Source organism: Hemicordylus capensis, chromosome 1 (assembly GCF_027244095.1).
Source record: "Hemicordylus capensis ecotype Gifberg chromosome 1, rHemCap1.1.pri, whole genome shotgun sequence".
In the NCBI taxonomy this organism is placed as follows: Eukaryota; Metazoa; Chordata; class Lepidosauria; order Squamata; family Cordylidae; genus Hemicordylus; species Hemicordylus capensis.
Window position 1 is genome coordinate 434,970,094 of NC_069657.1, and position 26,502 is coordinate 434,996,595.

General features: G+C 46.0%; 1 protein-coding gene across 2 annotated transcripts in view; it reads right to left on the reverse strand.

Moving 5' to 3' along the window:
• Window positions 1–10,072, reverse strand: part of TMEM178A (transmembrane protein 178A) — a 35,572-nt gene extending 25,500 nt beyond the window's left edge. The window contains exon 1 of one of the 2 annotated variants that reach the window (XM_053242908.1): window positions 9,347–10,072. In XM_053242908.1, coding sequence (XP_053098883.1) covers window positions 9,347–9,776 — 430 coding nt within the window. In that variant the 5' untranslated portion in view covers window positions 9,777–10,072. The remainder of the gene's footprint in view (window positions 1–9,346) is intronic. The other variant, XM_053242898.1, reaches the window with a different exon arrangement.
• Window positions 10,073–26,502: the final 16,430 nt, after the last annotated feature.

Below are 26,502 nucleotides of genomic sequence, written 5' to 3' on the forward strand. Positions count from 1 at the left end.
CTTATATTGATGGCACAGGTCAGTGATTCCCAAATGGAGGGCCCACAAGGTCCCCATGGGATGGGGCTGCTAGGCTGACAGCATGCAGTATGAAGAACTACAAAGGTAACACTGATATAATGTAAAGGCCAGCAGATGGGCCAAAACAGGAAAAAGGGAAGAAGAAAAAACAGAGTCAAGAGACTGAAAGCCTGAGATCAAGAGCGAGCTATGGGATTATGAGCTTCTTTTCTGCTGCCTTCCCCAGCCCATTGCCTAAAAAGCTGTTGTTGGACTACAACTCCCATCATCTCCAGCCATTGAAGATTGGGATGATGGGAGCTGTAGTCCAAAAACAGCTGGAGAGCCTCAGTTTGGCCACCCCTGAATGAAGGGAGATCCTCATGTTGAAATAATCAGGATCACTCAGTTCAGGTCAGGATTAGGGTCAGTGACATCTATGTACACTGAGACTGATCTCACAGTGCACAGAAGAAAGGTAAGAGGTTGTTGTTTACATACTGTTTTTCAATGAAAAGTGGTTTACACAGAAAAAGAATAAGAGTTTGTCCCCTGTCCCCAAGGGCTCACAATTAAAAAAAAAAAGCTAGCCAGCAGTAATAGCCACTAGAGGTACGCTGCACTGAGGCTGAATAGCGTTCTCCCCAACTAAACATAAAAAGAATCATCACTTTGATACAGTTAACAAGAACAATCCTGCTGGATCAGGCCCAAGGCCTTTCTAGTCTAGCTCTCTTTTTCATACAATGGCCCACCAGATGCCTCTGAGAAGCCTACAGGCAGGAGATGAGGGCATGCCCTCTCTCTTGCTGTTGCTCCCCTGCAACTGGTATTGAGAGGCATCGTGCCTCTGAGGCTGGAGGTGGCCTATAGCCACCAGTGATTAACTGTGATTAACTGTGATTAACTCCATAGTTAGGAGGAGTTAGCAAGGGCAAACCACCCCTAAATCTGAATTTACTGCTTTTGCAAATATTTGTCCTTTATGCTGCTGAAGGAGGCGTATTAATTTCCTAGGTCAGCCTAGCCCTTGTCTCTCCAGTGTAGGCTTGATGCATTCCTGACAGCCAGTCGTTTTTTGTTTACTTCAGCACTCAAGCCAGCTTTTAGGCACTGCTGGCCTGCCAACAATGTCTCAGCCAATTCAAGGAATGTGCTGTCAAGTATCTTCCCCCAGAATTTGGATCTATTCCTTCTTTCCCTCTTGTGCACTGTTGGCACCGACTGTGTGCAAAAGCTTTAGAAGAGGTTACGCAATTCTGCTGGGCACCTTTATCATTTGCAAGTTCCACAGTTATGAGTGTGATGGATCTAGCCACTCTCAATCCTCGAGGCCCCTGCTGTATGCTGAGGGTGCTTCTCTGCAGAGATTTCCTTGGGATTTTGTGCACACTTATTCAATGCATCCAAAGCTTGCAAGCAGCGGTCCCGTTAATTTTTTCCAATCACTGTGCGGAATGAGTTTTGTTCTGAGCAGCAGTATCAAGGCAGTGTGTGCTCATGTGCATTCAGAGTGGGGCCTTCCTGATTCAACCTGAGCAGGGTCTAAAATTAACTGCTAACTTGGCAAAGAGGCACCTTTTAACATGGTGATTCTCTTTATTTAGCAGGAGGAGAGTAACTGGCCCTATCCATCTCCAGCACAACATCCCTTCAGTGGCTGTTGCTGGTGTCTGTCTTATGTTTCTTTTTAGATTGTGAGCCCTTTGGGGACAGGGATCCATCTTATTATTTATTATTTATCTGTGTAAACTGCTTTTGAAATGCTTGTTGGAAAGCAGTATATAAATATTTGTTGTGGTTGGACATCAAAAAACTTGTGAGCACGCACATGTACACACGCCTTAGAGGGAACATTGCTCGCAAGAGATACTGTGCCTATGCAAAGCTTAGACCAGTCTTCTCTCTGTCCATACGGTGGGTGCAAGGAACGCTGGGTGACGTCCAGATACAACAGTCTGCCCACAGGCAAGATGGTGTTTTACACACACATATACACGCAAACACTTACACAGAAACGACACACCACATAGTAGTCGGGGCACCCCAATATATTACGCCACCTGTGAGAGGGCACCCAATGCTGCCTTGCCTAACAACCCTGGTGAGACCAGCTCCCTTTCAAAACCGACCTCTCGAGCTTTGAAAGTGGCATGCGGAGGGCGGGGCAGAGGGAAGATTGCCAGCAGCCTCCTCTTCTCTCCTTGTGCGTCTTGCAAGCTTTGCAAGGAGTGTGAGGAGAAGCTCTCCTTGCAAAACTTGCAAGGATGAGATTGGTCCTGAAGAGCTGCTCCAATGTGGGGGGTGTCTTGCTGCCCTGCTGGTGCCCCAATAATCTGCCACCTGAGGGGTCATGTCTGAGGACGGTTTCCCTTGCACCCAACTATGCATTAAAGCAATGCACCAGGGCCTCCGATAGTTTCCATGCAGAAGGGCTTTAACTACATGGCCCAGAACCTTCGGATGGGGCAGTTTATAAATGTAATGAATGAATGAAATTTACCTTACATGTTTTATCATGTTCCTGAAAACAAGTTCCCAGGGACTAATGCACCCCCGTTAATCCCAGGACCCCACAAAAGTACATGACTTTCTCTATATATAAACAAAGACCCATTTTGGGATATGGCAGTTCCAATGCTAATTTGGAAATGTTGGGTGATTTTCACATTGATTGATTAAATGCCGTCAAATCAGTGTCGACGCTTAGTGGACACATAGATAGATTCTCTCCAGGATGATCTGTCTTCAACTTGGCCTTTTTGGTCTCACAGTGCTGCATTCATTGCTGTCGTAATCAAGTTCATCCACCTTGCTGCTGGTCGTCCTCTTCTTCTCTTTCCTTCAACTTTCCCCAGCATTATGGACTTCTCAAGGGACCTGGATCTTCAAAGAATGTATCCAAAGTATGATAGTTTGAGTCTGGTCATTTGTGCCTCAAGTAAAAATTTTGGATTGATTTGTTCTAGGATCCAATTGTTTGTTTTCCTGGCTGTCCATGGGATCCTCAAAAGTCTTCTCCAGCACCAAAGTTCAAAAGCATCAATACTTTTTCTATCTTGCTTCTTCAAATTCCAGCTTTCGCATCTATAGAGTGTCATGGGGAAAACCACTGTGCGAACTATTCTAATCTTTGTAGGTGTAGACATGTCACAGCATCTAAATATCCTTTCCAAGGCCTTCATTGCAACCCTACCAAGTGCTAGTCTGCGGCGTATTTCTTGACTGCTGGATCCTTTAATGTTGATGGTTGATCCGAAAAGGCAGAATCTATTCTCCACTTCAATGTCTTCATTATCAGTTCTGAGGCTGGTTGCTGTACCCATTGTCATTAGTTTAATCTTCTTTACATTTAGTCGTAGTCCCATTTTTTCTCTGTGCTCCTTGACTTTCATTATTAGAGCTTGCAGATCATCTGTGATCTCAGACATCATAGCAGTTGCATCAGAGTAGTGCAGGTTATTGATGTTTCTTCCTCCAACTTTAAAACCACACTCATCTTCTTCCAATCCAACTTCTCTCAGTATATGTTCAGCATATAAATTGAATAAAGAGGAATAAAGTATACACCCTTGTCTTACTCCTTTGCTGATCTGGAACCAGTCTGTTTCACCATGTTCCATCTGGACTGTGGCTTCCTGTCCTGTCTATAGGTTTCTCATGAGAACAATGAGATGTTCTGGGATGCCCATTTTCCTAAGGATATTTCACAACCTGACATGGTTGACGCAATCAAAGGCTTTTCTGTAGTCAATAAATCTACCACATTAGTCCTAAATCTACCATAAATCTACCACTGTAGTAAATAAATCTACCACATTAGATCTGTCTTTTTTACTTACGTGAAGCACCATCCCCAATGACGGTACTATACGAATACGACAAATACGACAAATATTTATATACCGCTTTTCAACCAAAGTTCCCAAGGTTGTTTACTTAAATAAATAAATAAATATAAAATGGCTGCCTGTCCCCAAACGGCTCACAGTCTAAAAAACGAAACATAAGAAAGACACCAGGAACAGCCACTGGAGGGATGCTGTGCTGGGGTTGGATAGGGCCAGTTTTATATAGGGCTATATAAAATACACATATACACAGTATATGTGTATATACAGTAAACAGCAGTATATATGTATATATACAGTAAAAATATATACAGTAAACTGGGGGCTCCCAAGCATTTTGCGAAGAGGCACACAAATGGAATTTTACTTGGAACTTGCTTGTCAATTCCATCCCAGAAAGCTTGGAAGAGAATCAAGCGTTCCCCAATCATATCTCTCTCTGCAGTTTCAAAATCCGACCTCCCCCTGCCGCTCCCTGCCGCTCCCTGTCAGTGCCACTCTGATTCCTTACTATTTTAAAAGGAATGTTAGTGTGTGCTGCTCCGATGTGGGGGGCGTCCTGCTGATGCCCCAGTAATTAGGGGTGTGCACGGAATCGGGCCAGTTTGGTCCAGCCCCCCATCGAACCCCCCCGGTCCGGTCCCGGACCAGTCCGCAAACTTTCTTTCTTTTAAAAAAAAAATTTAAAAGTTAAGGAAGTACCTGTAGTCCCTTCGGGGGGGGGGGCTTGCTGAAGCCGCGGGGGAGGGATCTGCGCGGGTTCCCTCTCCCCCTGCTGGCCCTCCTCATCACTGCCGTGGCCGGGTAACTGAAGCCTTTTTGGCCCTTTCAAGCCTCAGTAAGAGCGAATGGCCGCCATTTTGGCGGCCACTACGCATGCGCAAATGCCCTCTGCGAGGCCATGGCCGAGGCTTCAGTTACCTGGCCGCGGCAGTGATGAGGAGGGCCGGCGGAGACAGAGGGAACCAGCGTGGATCCCCCCGCCCCCTGCGGCTTTGGCAAGCCCCTCGAAGGGGCTACAGGTACTTCCTTAACTTTTACATTTAAAAAAAAAGTTTGCAGACCTGCCGGACCGGACCTAGTGGTCCGGTTCTGGTCCAACAGGACCGGGGTGGTGGTGGTTCGGTTCGACCATGAACCCCTGAACTGCCAGACCGGTCTGCACATCCCTACCAGTAATCTGCTGCCTGAGGAGACCGCCTCATCTTGCCTCATGAAAGGCCCCTGTACTCACTCCCTAGAGAAGAGTTAGGCAATATTGGTGAACGACAACTCCCATCATCCTCAGTTGTAATAAATTGTGGGTGGGGTGATGGGAGTTGTAGTTCAGCAACATCTGGAGAGAGATGGCCTACCCCTGAGCAATGGTTCCCAGATATCGCACTGGGATAGAACATGGGACCTTAATCATTTAGATGGCCCACTTTGCGAAGTATGCCTACATGGCAGAAAACCAGAGCACCTGTTGCAGTGTAATGATCTCAGGTCATATCCATACAATTCCTTCACCTTAACAACATCTGTTAAACACATGTTAAATTCTCCCAGAGGAGAAAGGGAGGGAGAAAGACTCCTCCAGGAAGGGCAATATACAGTATATCACCACTGCTCAAGTGTTTGTGAGAATGTTGCTTGAGTGGACCCACTGCCCAGAATACCCTTAGCCCTATGTAGACATTACACTGTAGGTATGTACAGGTGTTTATGCACATAGGAGCATAGGAAGCTGCCATATACTGAGTCAGACCATTGGTCCATCTAGCTCAGTATCGTCTACACAGACTGGCAGCAGCTTCTCCAAGGTTGCAAGCAGGAATCTCTCTCCGCCCTATCTTGGAGATGCTGCCAGGGAGGGAACTTGGAACCTAGATGCTTTTCCCAGAGCGGCACCATCCCCTAAGGGGAATATCTTCCAGGGCTCACACATCTAGTCTCCCATTCATATGCAACCAGGGTGGACCCTGCTTAGCTAAGGGGACAAGTCATGCTTGCTACCACAAGACCAATTCTCCTCCCTGTAGACCAGTTTTCCTCCACATGTTTTTGTGTGAATACAGGTGCAGGTGTTCATTTTAAAAGTGAACCTGGATACAGGCCCTGTCATATGAAGAGTACAGATAGGATATGGACTATTGTACATGCGTTGAGCACAATAGCCCTATTCACACATTATGTTCAACACTCGTACAATCTGTGTATACAGGGACAGATCTGTATCCAGGCACAGCTATTCACATATTATGTTGAATGCAGTTACAGCAGTACGCTTCCTACCTGTATCATACATTTGAGGGACCTGTTCCCCAGTTCACTTTTAAAATTTACACTGGTACAGTAATTCACACAAAAACATGCAGCTTTGTACAGACATTTAAATACAGGCACCACATAATGTCTGAACAGAGCTAATGTGTGTATAACAATACATAAGGAGAGCTGGTCTTGTGGCAGCAAACATGACTTGTCCCCATAGCTAAGCAGGGTCTGCCCTGGTTGCATCTGAATGGGAGACTTGATGTGTGAACACTGCAAGATATTCCTCAGGAGATGAAGCCGCTCTGGGAAGAGCAGAAGCTTTCCAGTTCCCTCCCTGGCATCTCCAAGATAGGGCTGAGAGAGATTCCTGCCTGCAGCCTTGGAGAAGCCGCTGCCAGTCTGTGAAGACAATACTGAGCTAGATAGACCAATGGTCTGACTTAGTATATGGCAGTTTCCTATGTTCCTATGTGTACAGATCTGTACACAGACTATACAAGTGTTGAACATAACATATGAACAGAGTTTTTGTGATGCATAAAAACTACTACTTTTTTTTTTAATTTAAGAAAAAAGACTTTTAGAAAAGAGAACTCTGGAACAGCTTCATTTCCCACAAGGAATCCTTTGGACATTTGTCCGAATGGTCTAACAACATGACACACACATGTAGTGAAAAGCTGCTAGGAGAGGAGCAAATCTGGAAAGAGATGCCAGGGAAGGTGAGCTTAACCCTTCCACTACTCACTACTTATTTTTCCAAAACCTCTCCCTGCTAAAATACTTTCCCACCAACAGAATTCCCAGTACACATTTGCAATGTAATGTTTGCATTACACTGTCTATCCTAAGAGGAAATTTGCCCTAAAATATAACTAACAAGTAAAAGCATAGTCCCTCAGTTCAGTGCAGCCAATAACTGACCGTTTTGCATTATTCAGTTATGTTCTGCAAAAATAGTGCTGAACAAGCTCCCTATTAAACACAAACAAATAATAAATGAATATACTGACAGAAAATATATAATCTGGTTGTCATAGGGTGGATTAAGACTAGCGGTGTTCTTTCTTGGTGCACTAACACAGTAATATTTAAGATTACACCTCTCAGAATGTTTAATATTTAAGTAATATTTAAGATTACACTGCTCATGTTCAGAACATGAACAGAACATGCCTCTCTTGTTCACATGTAGTGTGATTTGGGAAAGAGAACAAAAGGCAGACAGAAACAGCAATACTTAAAACAGCAGAGAAGAAGATAAGGAGAAATAATCCTCAGAGTATAAGTGTATTTTGAGAATGGGCAATGAGGAAGAAAGTAACACCAAATGGAAGTGCTGGCTTAACTCTCACTTAGCAAACACCTTTTCCAGTACTTTATGTTTTAAGTATTGTTTTAAAAAGCCATTTATATCCATGAATTAAAGCTGATAAAAACCGTGGTTGCAATTTACACTACAGCGCTGTTTGGTACCTAGCATGAATCATTTTCTGGGTGCTAAACATCTAACACAGACAACATTTGAGCTTTGCTTCCTGGGTGTAGAGGTGGGAGCCAGCACACAGAGTCAAAGCACCAAGAAGCAAAGATCAAAATGTTTGTTTCTTAGGAGGCCTATCAGATATCTACAATTTATCATTGTAGAAAGGTGGTTCCTGGTTCCTGTGTGCTTAGCGGAAAAGTGACTGCTGTCTCTGCATGGCAGGGCATTGAACAGTTCATTGTGAAGGGAAGGTCACTGTGCCTTTGTAGTTAGGGGAAAGAAGGAGAGAGCAGCTCCTGCAGTGCAATTTCAGAAAGAAAGGAATCTCATGCAGGGGTGAGAAAGAACTTGCATCATGCATGGTGTGTAGATCCAATAGGAGGAATGGTACCAAAGGAAGGTGCTTGCAGTTCTTTGGGAGACAGACATAGACTGCTCATCCAGAACATGGATTAGAGCACATTCATTTTTCTTTTGCTGTCAGAGAATGGGGTGTGGGGACAACATAACTGTGCACCATGATGTGGCAAAAAGCTGGTTGTGTTTGTAAGAAATTATGTCCTCTTTCTGTGCTGTGGGAGCTAAAAAAGAAAACACATGGAGCATGGGAGATTTAAAAGGGAGCAATATGGGAAGGAGGAAGAAGATCGGGTCTAGAGTGAACAATTCTGTACACTGGATAGACGGGCAAGTGCACAGTGTCCATGCACAGAGGGCCTGATGAAGATGGATACTGCAAACTCACCATGTATTACATTTGTGTAGTCCATATGGTCCATAAATTGAGAAAGAATGAATCAACATAAACTGGAAGGATCACGGCTACTTTAGGGAAAGTATTAAAGATTTGCTCAGTACCAAATCACCATGTAGCGCATTCCACCACGGATGGACACTGCAAATTCCCTATGCCCTCCTAATGTCATGTTTGTTGCACACACCCCTGTTGTAATTAGGAAGAAGCGGAATACGACACAAAGCACAATCCATGGTTGACAATGCGCTGCAGGGCATAAGGCACCTGTCTCACTGACCAGAAGTGACAGGAGATCAGTGACAATGCAGTGGTGGAATGGGAGGGAAGGGAGGTGAAAGGCAGCAAAGTGACAATGCAGTGTTAAAGTGATCTTCTTGTGTGCCAAATAAGTGACTTTACAAAAGTGCAGACAGAGGGAAAGCTTGAAGAGCAACTCCTCACTGAAATCTGGAGAGGGGGAGGAAAGGCACTTGGGGGAAAATATGTTTGGGGGACTGAAGATATGGGTTATCAGGTTGGGGGGCAGGGAGAATTCAACAAAATGGGGGGCCCCTCAAACGCGTGGGGGGTGTGGTGTTCGGCACCCCTGTGACTCTGTGCATAGAGGTGGCACTGGAGGTGCGAGAGGTTTCTGTGTGAGAGAGAGCGTGTATAATGCACACACATGGTGGCTGTGGGGTGCATGACTGGGAGGTGACCGGACTGTTGCTGCTGCCTGGTCGCAGGATGGGTGGCACATGGCTCCACCGCAGCTGTGGTTTGGGCGAAGGGGTGGGGAGAGAGGAATGTGCTCTAACCATGCCTTGCACTGGAAAAAAGATGGTGGGGCGCACGGTGATCGCCGGGGGAGGCGTGGGCTTTGCATGCCACACATTGTACTCGCCGGCACGGCTAGCCGAGAAGGGAGATGGTAATAAGGCGCGCGGGGTGCGTGAGTGGCGAGACCGAGCAGAGCGCACGCTGTTGCCGCGGCCGCCCACCTCCTCTCCCGCTTACCTCGCTCCACCAGGCTGTCGAGGTCTCTGTCGACGCCCAGAAAGTAGCATTTCCTCCAGAGGCCGGCGTAAGTGGCGAAGAGCGGGCGGCCGCACCGGGACTGCAGCACCCCGAGCCCCAAGAGGGCTCGCCAGTTCTCCAGCAGCAGCAGGTCGCCGGCGTGGGCAGCCGCCGCCTCCGCCGCGCCGCCGCCGCCGCCTCGCGGGAGCCGCTGCTTGGCGTCTCGCAAGGGCAAGTGCGGCAGGGGCAGCAGGCGGCGGCGCTGCTCGGGGGGGTGGGCGCCGCCGCCGGGCTCCTCGCAGCTCTCCCGGTGCCGCCGGGGGTCGGTCTCGTACCAGTGGTCGGTGAAGATGGCCGTGACGAGCAGCGCCAAGGAGCAGAGGCTGAGGCACAAGCTGAGCGCGCCCACCAGCGCTCGCCCCCCGCCCATGGCTGGCGGACTCGTTCGCTCCGGGGGCGCCCCTCGCCTGCCCGCCCGGCCGCCCACGCGGTCCCCTTCAGCGGACGCCCCTCCCGTTGTCAGAGCCCCCGCACATAGTGGCAGCAGAGGCGGCGGCGGCGGCGGCAGCGTTCAGGAGGGCGCATCCCCGGCGCACGCACAGTCCACCACCAAGCACCGACTGGGCAGGCGGCGTCCCGCGCATGTTGTTGTCCACTCCCCACGGGCGGGCCGCGGCGCGCAGCACAAAGGACAGCTCGGGCACTTGCAGCAGCTCCCGACGGGCGCCAGGGGGAGCAAAGCGGCCACCCGATCTCGGACTGGGCAGCTCCGCGCGAGGAAGGCAGGCAAGGGCTCAAAGGGAACGCCGCCGCGGACCGGGAGAAAGCGCGGCGCAACCCAAGGGCGGGAAGCCGCGAGAGGAATGGCCTCAAAATTGTAGGGGCATACTAAGGCCCGATCCTGCTGTGTGCATATTAACTCGTAAGTGTAGATCCTGCTGACTTCCACCATGGGGCTTGTTCCCATGCAGGTGTGCCTGAAAGGGCTACAATCCTAAGCGTGTTTCCCCAAAGTAGCTTAACGGCTGTTCCAGCCAAATTGATGGAAAGCATTCTGAAGGATAAAATTGTTAAGCACATTAGAAGAACAGGCCGGGCCCTACGGGGGCAGAACCAGCATGGCTTCTCTGCAAAGGTAAATCTTGCCTGACGAACCTTTTGGAGTTGTTTGAATGTGGATAAAGGTGATCCAGTTGACATGGTATACCTGGACTTCCAAAAAGCTTTCAACAAAATTCCTCGTCAAAGACTTGAAAAAAGCTTAGCAACCATGGGATAAGGGGACAAGTACATGTGTGGATTGGTAACTGGTTGAAGGACAGGAAACAGGGTAGGTATAAATGGAGAGTTTTCACAATGGGGGAAAGTAAGAAGTGGGGTCCCCAGGGATCTGTCCTTGGACCAGTGCGTTTTATTTATTATTTATTTATTTGATTTCTATATTGCCTTTCCCAAAATGGCTCAGGGTGGTTTTCATTAAAATAAAAACAATTAAAATCAATTAACAGTTAAAATATTTAAAACAGTTTTTAAACTCTGGAGAACTAGGCCAAACCTTTAAAAACAATTTAAAACCCCTGGAAGGCCAGGCCAAACTGATAGGTCTTAAGGGCTCTCCTGAAGACCAATAATGAACTCAGATTACAGAATTCTGTGGCCGGGAGCGCATTCCACAGCTCAGGAGCAGCTACAGAGAAGGCCCCGCCTCTGAGTCACAACCAGACATGCTGGTGATTACTGAAGAGACAGACCTCCTAAAATGACCTTAATGTGCGGTGGGGATAACGTAGAAGAAGGTGCTCTCTAAGGTAACCTGGACCTAAGCCATTCAGGGCTTTAAAAGTAATAACCAGCGCTTTATATTTTGCCTGGAAACATATAATCAGCCAGTGCATCTGTTGCCCCAGAGACCAATCTGGCTGCTGCATTTTGAACTAACTGAAGTTTCTGAACTATGTACAAAGGCAGCCCCATGCAGAGCGCGTTGCAATAATCCAGCCTGGAGGTTAACAGCTGATGCACCACTGTTTTGAGGTCATCCTCTTCAAGGAATGGGTCGAAGCTGAATCAGTTGAAGCTGAAAAAAGCACTCCTGGCCATAGCCTCCACCTGAGATACCAGGGTGAGGCCTGGGTCCAGGAGTAATCCCAAGCTGCGCACCTACTGCTTCCGGGGGAGTGTAATCCCATCAAGCACAGGAAGGTCTAACTCATCCTTCAGATTCTGAGTCCCTACAATGAGCACCTCTGTCTTGCTTGGATTCTGTTTCAGTTTGTTATCCGTCATCCAGCCCATTAGTGCCTTATAAATTTAATTTATTCATAAATGATCTAGAAGTTGGGGTAAGCAGTGAAGTGGCCAAATTTGCAGATAACACCAAATTATTTAGGGTAGTGAAATCCAAAACAGATAATGAGGAGCTCCAAAAGGATCTCTCCCAACTGGGGGGAGTGGGCGACAAAATGGCAAATGCGGTTCAATGTTGGCAAGTGTAAAGTGATGCACACTGGGGTGAAAAACCTCAACTTCACATATTTGCTGATGGAATCTGAGCTGTCAGTGACTGACCAGGAGAGGGATCTTGGAGTCATTGTGGACAGTTCGTTGAAAGTGTAGACTCAATGTGCGGCAGCTGTGAAAAAGGCCAGTTCCATGCTAGGGATCATTAGGAAGGGGACTGAAAATAAAACTGCTAATATTACAATGCCCTTATACAAAACTATGGTGCGGCCACACTTGGAGTACAATTCTGGTCACCACATCTAAAGAAGAACTGGAAAAGGTGCAGAAGAGGGCAACTAATATGATCAGGGGCCCAGAGCACCTTCATCAAGGCAAGGCTACAACACCTTGGGCTTTTTAGTTTAGAAAAAAGACAACTATGGGGAGACATCATAGAGGTCTATAAAATCATGCATGGTATGGAGAAAGTGGATAGAGATAAATTCTTCTCCCTCTCACATAACACTAGAACCAGGGGTAATCCCATGAAATTGATTGCCGGGAAATTTAGGACCAACAAACGGAAGTACTTTTTCACACAATGCATAATCAACTTGTGGAATTCTCTGCCACAAGATGTGGTGACAGCCAACAACCTGGATTGCTTTAAGAGGGGTTTGGATAACTTCATGGAGGTCTATCAACAACTACTAGTTGGAGGGCTATAGGTCAGCTCCAGCCTCAAAGGCAGGATGCCCTGAGTACCAGTTGCAGGGGAGTAACAGCAGGAGAGAGGGCATGCCCTCAACTCCTGCCTGTAGTCTTCCAGCAGCATCTGGTGGGCCACTGTGTGAAACGGAACCTGTTCACACATCCCTGGGCCTGGGCCTGGGCCTGTCCCTTGCCTGCATGCCTCCCTCTGCCAATGGCCTCAGTAGCCCCAAACAGCAGTAGTGGTTGACAGGGCCCTTCCTTGCTGCCGCTGCTGCCATGGCCACTTGTTCCCCTTAGACTGCTGACAGGCTTGGGCTTGCCCCTCACCCTTCCTTCTTTCTCCCCCTCCTTTCTTTTCTCTCTCTCGTTCATCTTGTTTCCTCATCTAATTCACACAGCAGCAGCCTCCTTCTCCTGAAGTAGCTCTTTCCTCCCTCACGACCCTTCTCTTCACAGACCCAGGCTCGGACTGGCCAACAGGGGCATATTCCCGGTGCACCCCAGCCACAGGGTGCCCCTGTACCCTGCCGCACTCGGCAGCAGTGAATACTCCCACCCTAATTACCCAATCTGCTCAAAATCCTGCGCCCTCCTCACATACATTCCACCGCCCTCTTGGTGCCGCCAGTCTGGCCCTGTGCAGACCAAAGCCACTATTCTTTTTATATATAGAGAGAGAGAGGGAGGGAGAGAGAGAAGATAGATTCCTCTCCTCTACAATCAAGAACATCTTCTGACCAGTAACGGTTGCATTCCAACTGACCTTAACCATCACAGACTCCTCCTCACTATCTGCGTATGGAATCCCTACTGCCCAATCACCAAGGTGCTTCTGCTCTCACAGGCTCCTCCTCCCTATTTGCATATGGAATCCCCACTGCCCAATCACCACAGTGCTTCTGCTTATGAACTCTCACGAGAGCAGCCACACACAGGATTAGCCATGGGCATGCTAATTATATAGCAATAGCAATAGCACTTACATTTATATACCGCTTTATAGCCGGAGCTCTCTAAGCGGTTTACAATGATTTAGCATATTGCCCCCAACATTCTGGGTACTCTTCTGGGTATAGAAGAGGTAGAAGGTATAGAAGAAGTATATATACTTCTGGGTATAGAGAGAGAATTATAGAGAGAGAGACTTCCATTTGTATTTGTTCAGTGTATCCCAATTCATTGGTTTAGGTTATCACAGGCCACCAGTGATCGGAGTTTGTCTTTCTTGCAGGGTTCAGATTTGTTGTGCTAATTTGTCTATTACCAGCAGATCTCCTGGTTTTTTCCAATCCAGTCATTTTCTATCAGTAAGTCAGCACATTTCCGTTTGTGCACTATGACTATGTGCCACTTTCAGAAGATTTATGGCTACACATCCCACCTTCCTACGATAAAATTGCACTTAAGGCAATTTGCAATAACATAAAACAAACACAAATACAGAACACAAAACCTAAGAAATAAAGAAACATACCACCATCATCATAAGGCCATAAAAGCAGCAGCAATAGTATTGACAGATGGATACCCACATTCCAGGCTTGAGCTTAAATATCAAGAGATATTGATATTGTAGTGCTTATATTGTAGTGCTTATATTATTATTATTTATTTATAAGCTACAATTTATAAATTGCAAGGAGCTTTGAAAAAGTTAAAAATAACAATCTTTATTGCATTTTTCCTCCCACAGTTAAAAACTGGTGCATGGGTCAAGCTAGTGCTTGAATTCCAAACAAATAACTATGCTGTAAATACATGCATCATACGTGTCATTGTGATACCTCAGTAGGGAGATACCACATTAAGTGTAGTTATTTCAAATACTGGGTAAAAAATGGGGCACCTTGCTCCAGTGGTATCCCCAAGTGCACCTTTTAATCCCCCCCCTGTAAGTGAATGGTTGCTGTTCACTTAAATGGGTGAAAATATTAATAAATCATTGTATTTGAGGACAGTTTTAGAGTAGGGGCAAAACCAATCCATCCAATACCAATTTCTACCAACAGTATCCCAATGGAGGAGGGTGCAATGTATTTGTATGTAGAGTGCCCGGAGAAATATTTGCAACCCCTACTTGGGCTCCCTGTAACACATCCAGGATTTTGCCTTATATGTACTTAGTCAGACCATTGGTCCATCTAGCTCACTATTGTCTATTCTGATTGGCAGCAGCTCTATGTTTCAGACAGAAGTCTTACGCAGCCCTATTTGGAGATGCCCAGGATTGGACTTGGGATCTTCTGCATGCAAAGCAGATGCTCTACCACTGAGCTATGGCCCCATTATCCTTTGTCATGGTCTCTGTTGTTCACACTGGTGGGCTTCACACCTATGGAGAAGCTCCTTTCAGGAACTTTCCAAAGCTCTTAATCCCTGCTAGCATTTTGGTGGGAAGCCCTGCTCCCTTCAGTAGCACAGTGCTGTCTAGTCTCTCCCCACAGTTCTTCGTTGCCAGGGGCGTATATAGGGTAGGGCAGGTAGGGCACGTGCCCCGGGTGCCACTTGAAGGGAGCACCATTTTTTAAAATTTTAAAAAAAAATTAAATGGCCACCGAAAAGAAAATGGCCACCACGCATACTCAAATGGCCTCTGCAAGACCCTTGTATCTGGGAAAAGTCAAATTCTCCATTTATTTTTAAAACTTATGTAATAGTGATGCTACAATGCATAGTAGAGAATTAGATAGGCACTTCCGTTTAGTTTTCTAAGCGCACCTCCACATCGTATTTGGGTATTTCATGAGCCCCAGCATACTGAAATTTGTAGTTTTCGAGCATTTTTTGGTCTGGCTACGTCCACTGCTAAATAGTTCTTGAAATATTAAAAGATTAACGAGCTTGACTTGTATTTTTGAGCTGATATTATGGTAAAGTTATCTGAAAGATGGGTGTCAGATGCTTGGACAGGGGGCGCAATTTCAGTGCTTGCCCTAGGCGCTATTTTCCCTAGATATGCCTCTGTTCGTTGTCCACTGCTGAGAAAACAGCTCCGACTTCCAGGTGCCCTTCCTCTGTCTCTTTTTCATCACTGCTGAAAAAGAAAAGAAATCCCTGCTATTATTTCGTTCTCCTCTATTTTTATTCCTGCCTAACTTCTGTTTGTTTCTTTTTCGTTTGCATTTTAGTTTCGCCTCAAATCCTCCCCCTTCCCCATTTGCCTCATGAGCGCGAATATTCAAGGACATTTTTTTCCTGCCCTAAGACAGTTTTTACTGCTGCTGCTGCTTTGAGTTTTGAGTGTTACTGTTTTATGTACTGTAGGTTTTTAAACTTTTAAATAGATATATTATATTTATATTTATATTTATATTTAATATTTGTACTTTTTGTATTTTAATTGTGCATTGTTTTAAGTATATTGTAAACTGCTTTGAGATTATTTTAATGAAAAGCGGTATAGAAATAAAAAAATAAAATAAAGACTGATACTCCCTTTTTTCCCCTAGTGCACTATTGTATGGCTAGTCAAATTATTTCCAAAAGGTGCTCTATTTCAAATGGCCGTTCCCACTGCCTCGTCTGCCTAGGGGAGGTCCACAAACTGCTTGAAGTTCACCAAGCAAACACGGAAAAATATAGCTCAGAGACTTCGTTCTATACTTCGGGAACATGCTTTGAATGCTACTCTCAAAATGTCCCCCTTATACCAAGTACTTCAAACGGTATCACAGAGCTCTCCTCAGGCTCCAGTATCAGTATGTGCTCCAGCGCAGCAAATGGCTATTGCACTGCAAGCCAAGCTGCTTTTGGTACCAACAGCACCGCTTTGGGTATCACAGGGATCCTGTTCACAAGAAAGGCCCCTTCAGTACCACAATCGGTTCAGAAAGCCATGTTGCCCAAGTGCAAGTTGAGTTCAGATCAGGAGACTGTGAAGAAGAAGGAGGTGTGGTCAACCGACCACACCGCACCTTCCATCCTGAAAACTTTACAGCTTTCGGGCACTCCATCATTGACATTGCTACCCAAGATATTGAAAAAGAAGCCATCATCATCGCCTGAGGAAGTCCATCCTTCTCTTATGGATTTGACCCAGGATCAAATCTGACCCACTTCTCACCAAGCAGGAGGTGATAGATCTTCTCCAGGATCAGAGTGCCACTGGTCAGGGACAAGGGCTCTTGTCTCCATGGGGGTCAACTTCGGATCCTCTGCCAGACCGTTCCACACCTTCACCTCCATGGTTACCAGGACTGAGCATCACTACAACACCCTCGTCAGGACCGAGAATTGTTTCTGCTCCTGTATGGGCTCCACATCAAGAACATCATCCCACAGCCCCTGTCAAACAACACCAAAGCACCTATTCAAAAAATTCTGACACCCCAAAGGAATCTGCTGGTGACAGCATTGATAATCGGAGGGCTGTTTTTCCTTCTATGATAGACATCAATACTGTCAGTGCCAACATGGATCGTATGGCTCCCGGTATCGCGGCTCCAATTGGGATAACCAACTTGCTGGCTTCTTGAGGTCCCTCTTGCTATATCAGGACACGAGGTGGGATAGATTGCGAGACTCTCGTTACCATTACAGATAGTCACCCAGATCATCCCAAAGGCACTCTCAGTCTCCTTCTCAGTACTATAGCCACTCAAGGTCTCAACTCCACGAGCACCACCGCTCAGGGTCTCCACCCCATGCCCATGGCAAGCATGAACACTGCACAAGGTCCAGATCTCCAAGGGACATACCTCTGAGGCAGACTCAGGTAAACGTGTGGAAAAGGTGTCGAATATTCCGAGCCTGCCTCAACTTCAACCTAAAACCGTTGCTACTCCATCAGGACCTACCATCTCCTCCATTCCGGGGCAATTCTCCACTTCAGTACTTGGTCCGATACTGCAGCCTACTTCAATTCAACAAGCGCCTTCAGGACCATTCCTTGCGTTTGATGAACCAGAACAGGTGGACCCTTCAGATACTGAATCCAGTCACTCGGTATCTGATGTGCACTCCTCTCCTGTTGATGGCATGCCTGATCCTAAACCAGAATAACCTTCAGAGGACTTCTGGAACAATTCGGAGTACATCCACCATATGTCCACCTCCTTGGGATTGCAGGTCCAGAGATAATCGCAGATCGCTGAAGACTCAGTCTTTGGACTCATTGACTCCAATGTTACTTCTCCGGTGTCTTTACCAATCATACTGGGAAAAGCCGTCCACCATTCATCCTTCCTCTCATTGTTTGGAATCTTTCTATAGGGTCCAACTAGACAATTGTGCCTTCCTGAAAAAGCATCCGGCCCCTAATTCTATATTGGTGAAGGTAGTGCAATCAAAGTTCAAACATAGGGCACTCTCTGCCCCCAACATAAAGCACTCTCTTTTCCTGAGAAGGGAAAATACTTGACTCTATTGGGGGCCATTTCTTCTCCACCTATATACTTCAACTGAAAATTGCCAATTATCAGGCATGTATGGGATGCTATAGTCACTTTCTTTGGATCTATGAGGCTATTCTCACGATCGGCCAGAAGTGGGCTAAGGGAGCTTAGCCCGCTTTTGGGCTAGCATGAGAACCACCGGGCTCGCAGGAGAACCCGGTTTCCTCAAAGCGGGTAACTCGCTTAAGTAGCCCTCATCTAAAACAAGGTTAATGGAGCGAGCGCTCCATTAACTGCGGTTTTTTAATTGTGTATTGTGCCACAGCAACACATGAGGAGACCCCCACCAGGAGGCTGCAAGCAGCCTCCTGGGCTTGGGCGTCTCTCCAGCACGTCCCCCGCACTTGCGCGGGACATCCTGGAACTTCTGGGGGCCGCACAGCCCCCGATCCCTGCAGCCCCCACTGGCTCCATGACGGAGTCGGCCGTTGTGTGGGTGGCTGATCCAGCTGCCCAGGGCTGCTGCCTTGATCGTCTGCAGGGAGAACGGGCTAAGCCCGCTCTCCCCGCTGACCTTTTGGCGAGTCTCACTGATCATGAGACTCGCCTCTATAATTTCATGGGACAACAACTTCTATTACCTGTTTCCCTCAGTCCCAAGAGTGCTCAAGAAGATCAGAAAGTACCCCTCTCTTTTTGTTCTTTATATCTCACCTACCTCTGAGTGGATTTTTAACTCAGGAAAAAGGGTTTTATTCTGGTGCAAACATGACTCAATGTTAATTGTTCAGCAAAATACCAAGTTGGCTCTTCACGTGTAGACTGCATGTGGAAGGTTTTCTGTATTTTTCCATTGGTAAATGAAGGAGAGTTTCCCTGGAATTTCGCCCACACCAGGGAGGGATTAAACTCTGTTAAAAGTGGGCATGGTGGCAGCGATTACCAAGAAACGGTTAAGTTTTAAAGGAATAGCCTTTGTTGAACAAACATGGAGGGAATGAATCAGCATTTTTCTTTCCCCCACGTGGGCTTGCCTTGAGACAAAGGCTGGGCTTAAATCCACTGTTCGCTACAGGGGCAGTGTACAAATGTAATAAATTAAAAAAACAAAATAAACATTTTCCACTAGTCTGAGCAGATGTCAGTTCCTTGGCACAATGTCATTGCACTACATCCATAGGCCAATATGTTTAGGAAATTGTTTCAAAACAGTGTGTAGGGTTTTTTTTAATGCTCTTAATGATTCTGGCATTACTTGCTCTAAATATGTTTTTATATACACCATATCATTGAAAACATTTTTTTAACCCTGACTTTCTTCTTCTGGGACCCAAAGAAATGGCTTCCGGTTTGAGTAGTAAGCTCTGGAATCTCTTTGTTTACGAATGCAAATACCAGTGTTGGGGGGGGGGGCTGTAGCTCAATGGTAGGGCATCTGCTACCCAAGTTCAAGAAGGTCCCAAGTTCAATCCTTGGCATCACCGACTCCAAGTAGGGCTGGGAAAGATTCCTGTATGAAACCTTGGGCGCTCCCAGTCAGTGAAGACCAGTGCTGCCCAACTTTGGCTCTCCCAGCTGGACTACAACTTCCTGACTATTAGCTATCAGTGACTATTAGTCACTGTGGCTAGGAAGGTGGGAGTTGTAGAGCCAGAGTTGTGCAGCCCTAGTGTAGAAAATACTAGAAGGTGGAAGAGTCTGACTCATATTAGGCAGCTTCCTATGTTTCGGTTCCTCCCATCCTTTGCATGTTCTTTCCAAGGTTCTACCACCTGCTTCTCTTTCCTCTTCCTTTATTCACTACCTTCCCTTTCATGCATCTATCTGCCCTTCTATCTCAGTGCCCTCACACTTGACAGCTGGTATTTGCTCCAATCAAAATGTGCTTATTACAAGCAGAGACCCGCAAAATTTTGCTGAAAGGGTATTTTTATCTTCACACACTCAGAGTACATTCTGTGCTCCCTCCCCCTGCATCTTATTTGTTATGAGTAGAGGAGACAGATCACTGGAATTTCCAGAAGGGAGGACAGGAACAGAAGTAGGGACAGGAGAGAAAAGCTGGTCTTCTGGTACCAAACATGACTTGTCGCCTTAGCGAAGAAGAGTCCACCCTGTTTGCATCTGAATGGGAGACTAGAAGTGTGAGCACTCTAAGATATTCCCTTCAGGGGATGGAGCTACTCTGGGAGAGCATCTGGGTTCCAAGTTCCCTCCCTGGCATCTCCAAGATAGGGCTGAGAGAGATTCCTGCCTGCAACCTTGAGGAGCCGCTGCCAGTCTGTGTAGACAATACTGAGCTAGGTGGACCTATGGTCTGACTCAGTATATGGCAGCTTCCTATGTTCCTATGGGGTGGAGAAGAGGGTTTTTATCTACCTTGAAGCACTAAAAAGCTCAGCATACATGAAGGAAGGATGAAACCCTTTTCTCACTACCGTATTCCTCACCTTGCTTTAAATGCCAGGTATTTTCTGTTGCTTCTCCTCCCTCCAAAGATAGTTCTAAACCCAATGATGCTCCTGGTGAGGCATCTCTTCAGTGTTCCCCTCTTTTTTTTCACTATTGAATACCCAATCCTCTTTAGTTTGTCCTGGGTGGTGAGGTTGCCCTTTTCCGGGGCACGCAGACGTATCGTAGACTTCCGGTTATATCCAGAAAACGGGGGCAATGGGGAGGGGGTGGCAGGGAGGTGCCCTGGTTGCATATGAATGGGAGACTTGATGTGTGAGCCCTGTAAGATATTCCCCTTAGGGATGGAGCCGCTCTGGGAAGAGCATTTGGTTCCAAGTTCCCTCCCTGGCAGCATCTCCAAGATAGGGCTGAGAGAGATTCCTTCCTGCAACCTTGGAGAAGCTGCTGCCAGTCTGTGTAGACAATACTGAGCTAGGTGGACAGATGGTCTGACTCAGTATATGGCAGCTTCCTATGTTCCTATGAGTGTGGCCCAGTTTTGAGACAAGCAGAACAATTTCTTCCCCATTCATTCCTCTTCCAGCTCTGTTATATATACCCATCGCCCGTGCTCACAATCCAGGAGGACATTTAGCCACCAACCTTTTGGGCAAGCCACACTTCCTCAGCCACACTTCCACACACTTCCTCAGTCTGCTGGGGCATGCTGTTCATTTCCCCATCCTTAGCCTGCTGGGGCACACCTCTGCTTTCCTCTCTTTCCCCCACTTGTTTCCAGTAACTGCCCTTTATTTCTGTCATGAAGGTTCAGAAGACCCAACTGTTGTTCTCTTAGCAATGGCAGCTGTTCCCAGAATTCAGTGCTTCTGAAGCCAAATGCTTATAGAATTGGCAGTCATTGTTTTGGTGTCCCCCCCGCCCCTTGGAATTGGCATTTTCTTTCCCCCATTCTCATAACTGCCCTTCTTCTCAGATTTTTCTTTCACTTCAAGGCTAGCAACCTCCCAAAATAAGATTTGATCTAGAGGCAGCTTTTCTTCCCCCCATTTATTTATCGTATTTTTGTACTGCCTGATACAGACATCTCTAGGCAGTGTACAAAGTTACATTTCCACTCAAATTGCTAGTGTTGGAGCTCTGTATCAAGCTCTCTGCCTTCACCTAGAAGAAGTATCTCATCTGATCATCATAGTTACTGACAGGTCAAAAATATATAAATGACAAATTTGGAGCCTGGATATGCCCCAACAGCAACAGAGGAATGCTCTCCCAGAGGTGCTCTGTCAGTCTCCTTTCTTGATTAGTTTTAAAAATATCTGAAAATCCTCATTTTATACAAGCATTTTAAAATTAGTTTTAACAGGGATTCCAGTTTTAATTTGGTTTTAGTCCCATCTGCTTTTTAAAAATTATTATTATTTATTGTTATTGTTTTTTTGCAAGTTGCTCTGAGCAGCAGTGTACTGGAAGGGCAGGACAGAAATATTTGAAATAAATAATAAATAAACTGTACTTCTGTCATCCCTTCTAAGAGCAAGGGTAGGGGCTTCCTCCATCTCTCTCTCTCCTATGTGTGTGTGTGTGTGTGTGTGCGCGTGCACACACAGTATGGCTGCACACCAAGGGCCTAGCTTTACTAAGAGGTAGAGTGATTTTTGCCTTTTAGCTTGTATTTTGTTCCCAAAAAAGCTGCTTATGAGTAGTGATTATAGTATAAGTATCACAACTAGCTGCCTCTAGACCCAAATCTGGATGTACCTTAGTCTGGAAGTTTGCTAGCTGTAGAATCCAAGGGAAAGAGTTGTGGTATGCAAGGACAAGGCAGTGGAGTGGAATCAAGAATATGAATAGTTGAATGAAATAGATCTTATGTACAGAGAGGCAAGTGCAGACTGCTTCTTCAGTGCTCTTGCTACTGGCTGTTTATTAGCCCCACCTCTGCTCCAGGACTGGAATACAAATAACGAAAGCCCCATTCAAAAGCTGGCCTGCATCAAGGAATGGATTAACCAAAAACAAAACAAAAACACTAGCCTTGAAAAAAAAGAAAAATCTGAGGGGAAGGGCAATTATGAGAAAATTATTACCCCCAATCTCTAATCCGTTGAGATCTTTTGCCTTCAAAATGGAATTTTATTTATTTATTTATTTATTTATTTATTTATTTATTTATTTGAAACATTTAATATACCGCCCACTCTGAAGACTCTGGGCAGTGTACAAAAACATGCAAAGCAAGACAACATTAAAATTACATTCTAAATTAAAAACTAAAATAACTAACAAAAAAGAAAAAAGCAAATAGGTAAACTACAGGGCAAAAGCCTGGCGAAAAAGAAAAGTCTTGAATAGAGACTGGAAATGTCAGTTTGGAATGAGGAGGGGACACAAGTCTAGGCTCACCACTACCTACTTCAAGTGGCTCTCTGGTTAGACTAGCTGCTAGCCAGAGGCCACTTTCTGATAGGTTGGCCACTACTGTTTTAATTCTGCAGATGAAACTGCTGTTCCTCCCAGCTTCTTGACCTAGGCTGGCTGTTCTGCTAATCAAAACTGACATGAGTGAGCCTCACTTGTGCTCACCAAGACATGAGAATGGTGACCCCATTCCTTCTAAGCAAGAATAAACCTCCCTGTAGGCTACCATCAGCACAGTTTCTTTGTTAGTGGTAGATGACATCTGAACCCACAGAATCAGAATTCAGGATAATTAATAGTCCTTGATTCAGCATCACTTAAACAATGTGTGGAGTCAAAACTATTACTTTCCCCTCCTACTTTATTTCAATGGAAACCACACATGACAACATAATATTTCATATGAATAATTACATTGTTGAATGAAAAGGAAAATAAAATACAAAAGGAGTGGGGACTATTGATCATTTACATAGTATATAAATAATGCTAATTTTAATAATAGGTGGAGAAAAAACTTCCAAGGTATTGAATGAAAAGTTTTATTGACATTCTAAGGTCCAAATTAAATTTATGTTTTTCTTGTTTTCAAAGGACAAGGGGAGGAAACTATGCCTAATTCCCAAACATCAAGAGTTGAGTCATTAATTGATAGAGGCTTCTTTATTCTGAATTATATTTCTTTTGCTCCTTCTAAAACCTTAAAGAAACTGTATGAATATGATGTAAGCCAATATTAAATATAAAACAATAAATAAAATATTAAACATTAGATTAAAAGAAAGATAATATCATCATAAACTTTTAAAAAATAATTGGCAATATATGTATGTATGTAAGATGCTTTATTTTATTATGATTCAAACATATTTTTGTGTGAACAAATTTGATTTCCCCCTCTATAATGGATTTGACTTCTAAGGAAAATATAATAAACTATTAACTGAAAATACTGGACAAAATCCAGACTCAGTCATAACGAAGTCCCATTGAAATGAATGAGATCAGGGGCGTGGCAAAGTTGGAATGGGCCCTGGGACAAGAAGTGGAGATGGGCCCCTGGCCCCCCTGCCTCCTTTTACTTCCCTTCCCATGTCTTTGCTGCAGAAGAACTGTAAGGACAGGATGGAAAACAAAATATTCTTCTCACACCCCTCCTTGCTCTCCTCTGCAAATAATATCACACATTCCCTATGCATGCAGACACTTTCTTGTGTGCACATTCCAATTGCTGAGGAATGTTTGTGGGGAGGGAAGCAGTGAAAATGAATATTATGGTTTTCCCCTGGTTTGTTTGTTTGTTTGTTTAATGAAGGCAGGATTCGAAAAAGGTCCCTAGCTCTTTGAAATGAAATTTTTTTTCCAGCTCTGTCTCAGCTTCAGAGGGGAAGGTGGAGGAGTGTCAGGCAGCATCTTTCCCTCCTCCTCTCCTTATGCTTGGCTGGCTGATGCTCAGCAACATTACCCTTGCTGCTGAGCTTGTCAGTCAGGCTAAGCCACCTCCAGCCTAAGAGGCAAGATGCCTCTAAATATCAGCTGCAGGAGAGTAACAATAGAGAGGGCATGCCCTCAGCTCTTGCCTGTGGGCTTCCCAGAGGCATCTGGTGGGCCACTGTATGAAACAGGATGCTGGACTAGACGGGCCTTGGGCCTGATCTAGCAGGGCTGTTCTTATGTAAGAGGGGTGGGCTGAACCTGAGTATTAGCCAGACAGTCAGGAGGGAGAGGCACTGCCTCTCCCCTGTCCTCTCCTAAGAAGACTTGATTTGCTTGAAGCTGAGAGGAGTCCTCCAATCAGGAGTTGACAGTGTGCCAGTGAATCGTGGAGAACATAAGAACAGCCCTGCTGGATCAGGCCCAAGGCCCATCTAGTCCAGCATCGTGTTTCGCACAGTGGCCCACCAGATGCCGCTGGAAGTGGGAGAGGGACAGCAAAGAATGAACTGCTGTCCAGACACTGCCCCCCACCCGGCCCAGGGACATTTGTGGTCCCCCCCCCTTGTTCAGTTATAACTGTGTCCCTGAATGGGACTTAAGTTAATCATGACTAACCTGTCTCTTTGATTTTGATGGTGCTTAATCATAACCCTTATACAGAGTGAGCACATTCTGTTTTTTTACAGCACTACCCTAGGCATGTTTACTCTGAAGTAAGTGTCACTATGTTAAATTGCAAATACTTCCAGAGAGGTAGCCCCCCTGTGACACTTTGTTGTTTTAAAAGAGGTTCATTCCCAGATAAATGTTCACTGAATGTGAGGCAATCAAAGGTATGTCTTGGGATAAAGACAGCCTTGAAGACCAGCTTTTAGTATGCTAACTAGGCCACAGTTAGCATTATTTTAAATCAAGATAGCGACAGTAAGCAACACAAAAGTAGGATAAAGGGCATAGAAATATTTGTAGTAAAACCACAATCTGCAGAATCATTTTGAACTAATTGAAGCAGAACAGATGTACTGACCAGAGGTTAAGAAAGCAACATATTAGTCTCTTAGTCATTAAGCTAGGAGGGGGAGTTAAACTTGTGGTGCTCTAAGGAGGGTGTGTTATTGAGACAAATCTGGTTTTAGGGGATCTTGTCTTGGAAATGTGGAAGGGGAGGAAAAAGCAAAGTGATGGAGAATGAGAATCGTCCTAGCTTAGTACGAAGTAAAGAACAGATATAAAGGGGAGAGTAATGTACAATGGGTTTTTTCCCTACCCATCACTGACACTGGCATGCACCTTTGCCTGACCTGAGGAACTGGTGGAGATGTATTTTTGTGGTGCTTGCTTATTTGGCTTTTGTGCTGAGGAGATTTAAAAGAAAGCCTTGAAATCTTATTTGATTCTTTTAACAATCTCTTGAACATTTTGAACCCACTGAGAAAGAAGAGCAATTAGGGCACTTCAGAAAGGAGAAAAAAGATTTTGTTCCTAAGTTTGGCCACCCTGTTGCCTTTTGTCCCACTGTTTGGAGTCATTTATAGGTTTCATAGTAAGTAGTCTCCCCCATTTTATCCTCAGAACAGTTTGGTAGGATGGTCTGAGAAAGACTGGCTGGTCCAAAGGCACAGGCCCCCTCAAGGGCACAGGCTCCAGCTAGGACACCGACGACTGACTGCTGCTGTACATGTGCTGGATATAAAGCGTGCATAATTGTACGTGCATACACTCATTGTGGATTACATGCGCCGTTGAACATGCCGTGTGAATGTTGCCCTCGTCTTGTGCTAGCTCCCTGTGCGTTTCCTGGCGGCGGACCTTCCCTGTGTATACCAGCTCGTCTGAAGGGTGGGACGGACGATTCCTTGACGAGTCTGCTAGCTTGCTATTTTGTATGTGTTGGACTGTGTGTCCCGCCGCCTTGGTGAAATGTCTGTATGGGCAAGTCCGGCTTTAGACGCCTGCCTGCCAGGCACAGATGGTCTCCCTTCTGTAGTGTGTGTATTCGGAGGCGAAAGGAGCGGAGGCAACCCCTGAAGGCAAGGGGCGAAGAAGGGGGCAATGGATGGTAATAACCCAGCAAGACACAGGTGCAGAAACTGCCGGAGGAGGACTTCGCCCGCTGCTCACCCACCAACATATGGCAGGCTGAAGCGAGAGAGGGCTTTTGCGTTTTTAGCAAAAAAAAAACGTACGCGACGTCGCGACCCCAGAGATATAGCGCCTCTCCCTGCCGCGCTCAAGCTCGCGCTTTGGCGCCCCTGTCCTCCTTCGGAACTTCAGCCGCCGCCAACACGTGAGGCCCTCGCGCTGGCCCCGCCTCCTCAAGCGTGCTCTGAGGAGTGCGACAGCGAACCTCCTCCCACCCCTGCCCCGCAGACAGCCGCCGGGCGGCTGAAGGTCCTC